Here is a 7170-nt window from a genome sequence, read left to right as displayed (position 1 = left end):
GCCTAGGCCGCTCGAGTTCCCGATGCGGTCCATCCTGGCTCCGAAGCACCCTGTGAAAGCTTTACTCCTGGTGGCCATGACCAGGTCCTGCAGCCGGCTCCTCTGACTCTGCACCCCGCTGTAGCTCCCTTCTGCAGCTGTCTCCCGGACGTCTGAGAGCAGAAGCCTCTGTGGGGCCTCTGGGGCCACGTCTCAACCTGGGCTAGCCTGACTGTGTTCGTGCTCTGGGTTGGCGCCCTCGTAGTCCACCGCAGCCAAGGTCTCCTCGAATCGCTCCAGTAGATTCTGTACAACAGGGAATTGACATGGACGTCACAATATTTCATGACTTGATTAAGTTGCAGTATCCTGGGCACTGTTTTGGTCATCTACCACAGACAAAACAAGTTCCTGAAGCCATTGACATGGAGGCAAATACAAGAAACCTTCATTCCAAAATAAATCTTTTTTTTACTCAAAAACTTACTCAAAATATGGTTTTGAAGAGCGCATATTAGGTCAGACATTTTGTCTTTGACTAGCTGTTTTTAGATCACAAAAGTTTCCAGGCCATTTGTCAAACAACCATCCAACAATCTAATTCAACACAACTTTATTATCAATTCTATCAGGGGCAAAGAATCAGTGTGCCCTACCTAGTAGCTACCTATCTCCAATTGGGCCAAATTGCTAGCAGGGTAGGGTCAGCCCAACAAATGGACTGCCACATGGAGTCCCCATGAGGTGGCCTTCCTCGCCATTCCTGATTCCGTTTAGGTTCTGGTTTGTTAGTGCTAAGGCAGGTTGTTAGCCGAGCACGTTCTTATATAGGCACTTAGACATAAACACACACACACACACCCACAGAGGAGACGATCTGGTGTCAGTGGCTCATCATTTTGTGCATTGTCTGAAGTGCATTCTGACACCTCTGTCTGATAAGGCTGCTGGTAAAATGTAATTTTAAGTGGCGGCTGGCTGGTGACCGATGTGTGTGTGTGTTCGTGTGTGTGAGAGGATACTCATGGTAGGGCCCGGTCACACAAACAGCAGTCTTTTTGGCCTGCGCTCAGACATGGCCGTGCGTTGCCGGGAATCCATCCGCTACACAAATACTTGGCATTGCTCTCGCTACAAACCCTAAATATCCATAGTGGGTTAAAAGCATGCTCTGCTAGTCTATATATAGTGGGGGTTTATTCATGAAGCATTTCTCCAGGTTAGAATATGTGTTAGGGAATGTTGATTGCATCATACTGGCTTACTTGGCAAACACAACATATATAAAGACATTACAAGACATAATGGCAAGGCAAAAATACACAATTAGTAAGTGTTAGGTATGGTCCTAGGAAGCCTGTAGGTACCTCATTGAACATTCAATAACCTTTAGCTCTGTCTAAATGGTGTGTAATCCACACCTTTATCTGAACAAACACTTACATTGGCCTAGTTTAGAATGGTTAAAGCATCCTTAAAAGAAGCAGAATATCTTCCTTTGAGAGTGTGGACCCACTTTATAGTGTTTTCTCTTGGAGGAGTTTCCTAATTGTCTTGCATGGCCCAAGAGAGAGAGAGAGAGAGAACTATGAGAGGCAATGTATGACTTAATTCATCTTGAGTGGTGGTATTTACGAGTCGTCAATAATAAATAGTCGACTTGTGTTGTGGCAATAGTTACCAGGCCCTCCTATCAGTATTATGGTAAAGCATGTGAATTGTCTGCTAAGGGGACTGTTGTTGGGCATTCACTGATATATGGATGAGAATCTTGAGTGCTAAATATCAGACTACATATCTCATGTCCTATCCATGTCTGGCCAGAGTCATGGGTTTGTCAACGTTGTGAAATCATGGAACGATTGAACCAAAGTATAAAGTTACACGTCAAAAATACGTCTGGATGAGTCAGAGGGGTAGCCGAAGACTATTTCCCGAGCGTTCTCTCTCCATGGTGCTGAAATAACAATAGCAGTGCCGAAGACGACGTTGAAGCAAACCTCGAATTTGAGGTTTATTCCTTGTGATTTTACATAGAACCAAGTTGTCACTTCTGCCCCCCCCCCCCCCCAGGCGCTTAGGGGCGCCAGACTGCCTTGCATCATGCACTCCCATCATCCATTACGCACACCTGCCTTCCCTCGTCACGCGTATCAGCGATATTGGACTCACCTGGACTCACTCATCACCTGTTTATTTCCTCCCCTATATTTGTCTGTTCCCCGCTGCTGTATTGATTGTTTTTTGTTTGCGTTATTCGTTTGCTGACGCTGTTCCCGTCTCGTTACACGTCTGTTATTTATTAAATGTTTTACTCCCCCGTACCTGCTTCATCTCCCCAGCGTCAACTCATGTGACACAAGTCGTTTTTATTTGCGTCTCCCGTAATGTATTGTTCGGTGTGTTTTTATTGTTTTGTGAGGGTCACCCTGCTAGGTCTTTTGTGAGTTAGTGGGCTATGGTCAGGTCATCCCAATTGATAATCACCTGACTCAGTTTGGCTTATGATAGGCCTATGAATAGGATCCCAAGGTGTTTAGGCAAACTTCACATCTTATTATTTTCTCATTGATTATTCAGCCTGAACCTATGACTTCTGCCATTCTGTCATTTTGAATAATTCATTTTTCCTAATGGATGGTATAGAAAGTAATCAGACAAAACATTTCACGAGCAATTGTAAACATTTATTGTACACCAATGACACCATATAAAGAGGACATCTTGCATTGGTTCAAATAAATATATTGGCAATGAACAAAAATGTAATAAATTGAAAATAAATAGGTAGCCTACAGACTATAAATAAGAATAACCTTGGTAAGTATTGACTTTGCTGTTCAAGGTAATGTGTAAGACTTCATCTTCTCTTTGGATCTGAAAATAGAGAAACAAGAAATTAGCCAACACAATTTTGTCTCTCAACATAACTCTCACAATGGATATTAGTCAAGTTAACCACGCGGTTTTGGAGTCGACTACTTGGACCCTATTTGATTAAGAGATGTTGTCTGATGCACGGTAGTCTATGATATTAACCTTAACTATACCCACTGTATTTGCCAACCGTGTTGCATCCAAGAGAGCTCATTGAGCCGATTCGGTCTAGCCTTCGCCCAAAGCAGCCCGAGTATCTCTTCGATGTTGAGTCGTTTCGGACAGTTTTCAGGTCCCGAGCCGAGAGGAACTCTCTTATTGCGGATTTGTCGAGTCGGTTTTGTTGTTGCTCACGCTCATCCTCTGCAACCATTGCGATGGCTTCGAGAGTCATGTTGGCCAACTTTCCTGTGGCGACACGCTCCACCTCGCTCCGCTCAGGAATGGACTCTCCAAGTCGATGGAGAAGTACCTAAAATGCCAAAAGCAACTTTCAACAAACGTTTTCAATGGTGTCTATCCTTGGGCTTTAACGTATAGGAAATATGAACTACGTGATCTATCCACAGCCATCTCTCAAAGGCGTAAAAATGAGCCTATAGGCCTATAGCCTTAAAGGGACTCACCTTTAAGACATCAATGTCGCCATTGGTCAGCAACCCGTTGTAGACAGGATATGCGCTGAACAGCGGCAGATTTAAGAACAGGATAAGGCCAAAAAGAGGAATGTTGGAGAGCTGCATTATTCTCTTTCTTCTTCAGTGAAGGTGAAGTGGTGTGTGAAGCTTATTGATTTTCTTCGCAGTTGTCGTTGTTTCGACACACCTACCGCATGGTCTTTTATATCTAGTCTGACACGCACAGTTATGCGAGGAATTGGAGTTACATGCCAACACCTGATTGTGATAACAGTAGCTGTCGGAAGCAACTCCTTTTAAAGCGTTGTCTTCCTAGATAATGGGGCATACCCATGACATAGGCCTAGTTAGTTCAATCCTTTCTTTAGAAACACACGTTCGTACATTTTATTGTAAGAGATTGTCGACTTGGAGTAGGCCTACAGGAAGTCATAGGCTTAACACGGGCTTTGCCAACAGTGTGCCGCTGTCTAGCATTGAGGACAGACCTCGCGGCTTGTTTATTGTTACTAAATGTGGCGATATTCATGATTAAGTCAGTTCTTAGTAAACCTCAATGATTCAATGACTATATGTCATAAGCCTAAATGGGTTTTTGGTCAACTATATGCATAAAAGTGAGTTTAATGAGATATACCCAGGGGTGGACTGGGACAAAAATGCAGCCCTGGCATTTCAGCCACATCTGCCCGTATCACTGCATGCGCCCACACAGTCAGTAACGCTACTGACACATAACATAGGCAACTATAGTACACCTTTTCTCAACTTTTACTCTACCAGTGACCGGTGAAACATAGTCATCCTTTTTTAACCAGCTCATGTTTTAAGACAAATACAACATGTAAAAGCACCACTACAACTCACCACTATAACTGTGTCGCTCTGTCTCTGTCTGTCTGTCACTCTGTCTCTGTCTCTGTCTTTGCGCTCCTCTGTCTGTCTGTCTGTCTGTCTGTCTGTCTGTCTGTCTGTCTGTCTGTCTGTCTGTCTGTCTGTCTGTCTGTCTGTCTGTCTGTCTGTCTGTCTGTCTGTCTGTCTGTCTGTCTGTCTGTCTGTCTGTCTGTCTGTCTGTCTGTCTGTCTGTCTGTCTGTCTGTCTGTCTGTCTGTCTGTCTGTCTGTCTGTCTGTCTGTCTGTCTGTCTGTCTGTCTGTCTGTCTGTCTGTCTGTCTGTCTGTCTGTCTGTCTGTCTGTCTGTCTGTCTGTCTGTCTGTCTGTCTGTGTCTGTGACTCCTAAGTGTTAATTACTATTACATACACTATAGAGTCAACATATTAAGGAACTGGCAGTGCATCTGTGTCTCTCTGTTTTCTTCCTACCTCCACTGCACTCTCCTCTGAGTTGTCTCTGCTAGGCCTAGCATCCTTTCCCACAGCGCTGGCACCAGAAGACCAGGGGACCACACTGCCTGTGCTGGGCAAGCAACATCCTAGTTGTGAATGAATAAACACATTTCTTAGATACAAAATAAAGATTACTGAATAAATGCCAAATAGATGACCATTGGCTCATAATACCTTATGAAAGTATATAAGTGCCTGGCTGTCATACATGTTCTCCCCTAATTACTGTTACATATATACTATAGAGCCAAAATATCAATAAATGGACAGTACATGTGTCAGTGTGTGTCTCTCTCTCTCTGTCTGTCTGTGCAGTAACACTTTATTTTAAGGGTCCATAACAAACAAAATATAAGACAATTTACAAACCGTTTGCTCACCATTTATTAATCATTATTCCCACATTTGTAAATGTTTGTAAGCTAGTTATTCACACATGTAAATACACTTCCTTTAACATCCTGTGGTGTGTGCTTGAGAAATTACACTGGTCAGTCAAAACATTTAGCAAGTACTTATAAAGTATAAATACCACTCACCTTAGATTAGGCACTGCAAAAATACTTCAGTATACATACAGTACATTAGACAAAGAAGAAAATCAGTGAATCAATCCCTTATAGATGACCATTGGCTTATATAATATCTTATAACAGCCTGACTACATATTTCAATTAGTGCATGTCAAGTGTTAACCCCTGTACACTTAGTTAATGTGTGCTGGGATGAAGCGGACACAGAATCTCTTGTCAGAAACACACTTTATTGAATTACTGTCATGCTGGTGAAAGAGGACCCAAAAGCGACTTGGCGAAAACAGAGTCTTTAATCCAGTAAAGTAAATACAATCAAAAAACACAACTTTCACTCGAAATGACGAGGACAAACTGGAGACTCGATCTTGAACAGCAGGTGAACAGCAGGTTGCCTCGGGAAGGCACTTGAACCAAACAGACTCAGACACCTGCTCACCACGCAGCATCTGAGGAAAACACGACACGACAGGGCGATACACAAACACAGCACGGTGAATTCTAGACAAGGAACCGACAGGGCAGAAACGAATAACAAGGGGAGAAATAGGGACTCTAATCAGGGAAAAGGATCGGGAACAGGTGTGGGAAGACTAAATGATGATTAGGGGAATAGGAACAGCTGGGAGCAGGAACGGAACGATAGAGAGAAGAGAGAGCGAGAGAGTGAGAGAGGGAGGGGAGAGAGAGGGATAGAAAGAGGGAAAGAACCTAATAAGACCAGCAGAGGGAAACGAATAGAATGGGAAGCACAGGGACAAGACATGATAATAAATGACAAAACATGACAGTACCCCCACTCACCGAGCGCCTCCTGGCGCACTCGAGGAGGAATCCTGGCGGCAACGGAGGAAATCATCAATGAGTGAACGGTCCAGCACGTCCCGAGACGGAACCCAACTCCTCTCCTCAGGACCGTAACCCTCCCAATCCACTAAATATTGGTGACCCCGTCCCCGAGAACGCATGTCCATGATCTTATGTACCTTGTAAATAGGTGCGCTCTCGACAAGGACGGGAGGGGGAGGGAAGACGAACGGGAGTGCGAAGAAAGGGCTTGACACAGGAGACATGGAAGACAGGATGGACGCGACGAAGATGTCGCGGAAGAAGCAGTCGCACAGCGACAGGATTGACGACCTGGGAGACACGGAACGGACCAATGAACCGCGGAGTCAACTTACGAGAAGCTGTCGTAAGAGGAAGGTTGCGAGTGGAAAGCCACACTCTCTGGCCGCAACAATACCTTGGACTCTTAATCCTGCGTTTATTGGCGGCTCTCACAGTCTGTGCCCTGTAACGGCAAAGTGCAGACCTCACCCTCCTCCAGGTGCGCTCACAACGTTGGACAAACGCTTGAGCGGAGGGAACGCTGGACTCGGCAAGCTGGGATGAGAACAGAGGAGGCTGGTAACCCAGACTACTCTGAAACGGAGATAACCCGGTAGCAGACGAAGGAAGCGAATTGTGAGCGTATTCTGCCCAGGGGAGCTGTTCTGCCCAAGACGCAGGGTTTCTGAAAGAAAGGCTGCGTAGTATGCGACCAATCGTCTGATTGGCCCTCTCTGCTTGACCGTTAGACTGGGGATGAAACCCGGAAGAGAGACTGACGGACGCACCAATCAAACGACAGAACTCCCTCCAAAACTGTGACGTGAATTGCGGGCCTCTGTCTGAAACGGCGTCTAACGGGAGGCCATGAATTCTGAATACATTCTCGATAATGATTTGTGCCGTCTCCTTAGCGGAAGGAAGTTTAGCGAGGGGAATGAAATGTGCCGCCTTAGAGAACCTATCG

The 7170-nt window shown here is 45.0% G+C and overlaps 1 protein-coding gene across 1 annotated transcript; it reads right to left on the bottom strand.

Annotated features, from left to right (window-relative positions):
- Positions 1-2644: 2644 nt before the first annotated feature.
- nppb (natriuretic peptide B) lies at positions 2645-3657 on the bottom strand. Its single transcript, XM_046337016.1, has 3 exons — positions 3483-3657; positions 3034-3328; positions 2645-2856 (listed from the first exon to the last, which is right to left on the bottom strand). The coding sequence occupies exons 1-3, from the start codon at positions 3597-3599 to the stop codon at positions 2840-2842; spliced, it is 429 nt and encodes a 142-aa protein (XP_046192972.1). The 5' UTR covers positions 3600-3657; the 3' UTR covers positions 2645-2839.
- Positions 3658-7170: the final 3513 nt, after the last annotated feature.

The sequence above is a fragment of the Oncorhynchus gorbuscha genome, linkage group LG03 (assembly GCF_021184085.1).
Source record: "Oncorhynchus gorbuscha isolate QuinsamMale2020 ecotype Even-year linkage group LG03, OgorEven_v1.0, whole genome shotgun sequence".
Taxonomy (NCBI): domain Eukaryota; kingdom Metazoa; phylum Chordata; class Actinopteri; order Salmoniformes; family Salmonidae; genus Oncorhynchus; species Oncorhynchus gorbuscha.
The sequence above is the reverse complement of the archived record's forward strand: the minus strand, read 5'-3'. Positions and strand labels throughout refer to the sequence as shown.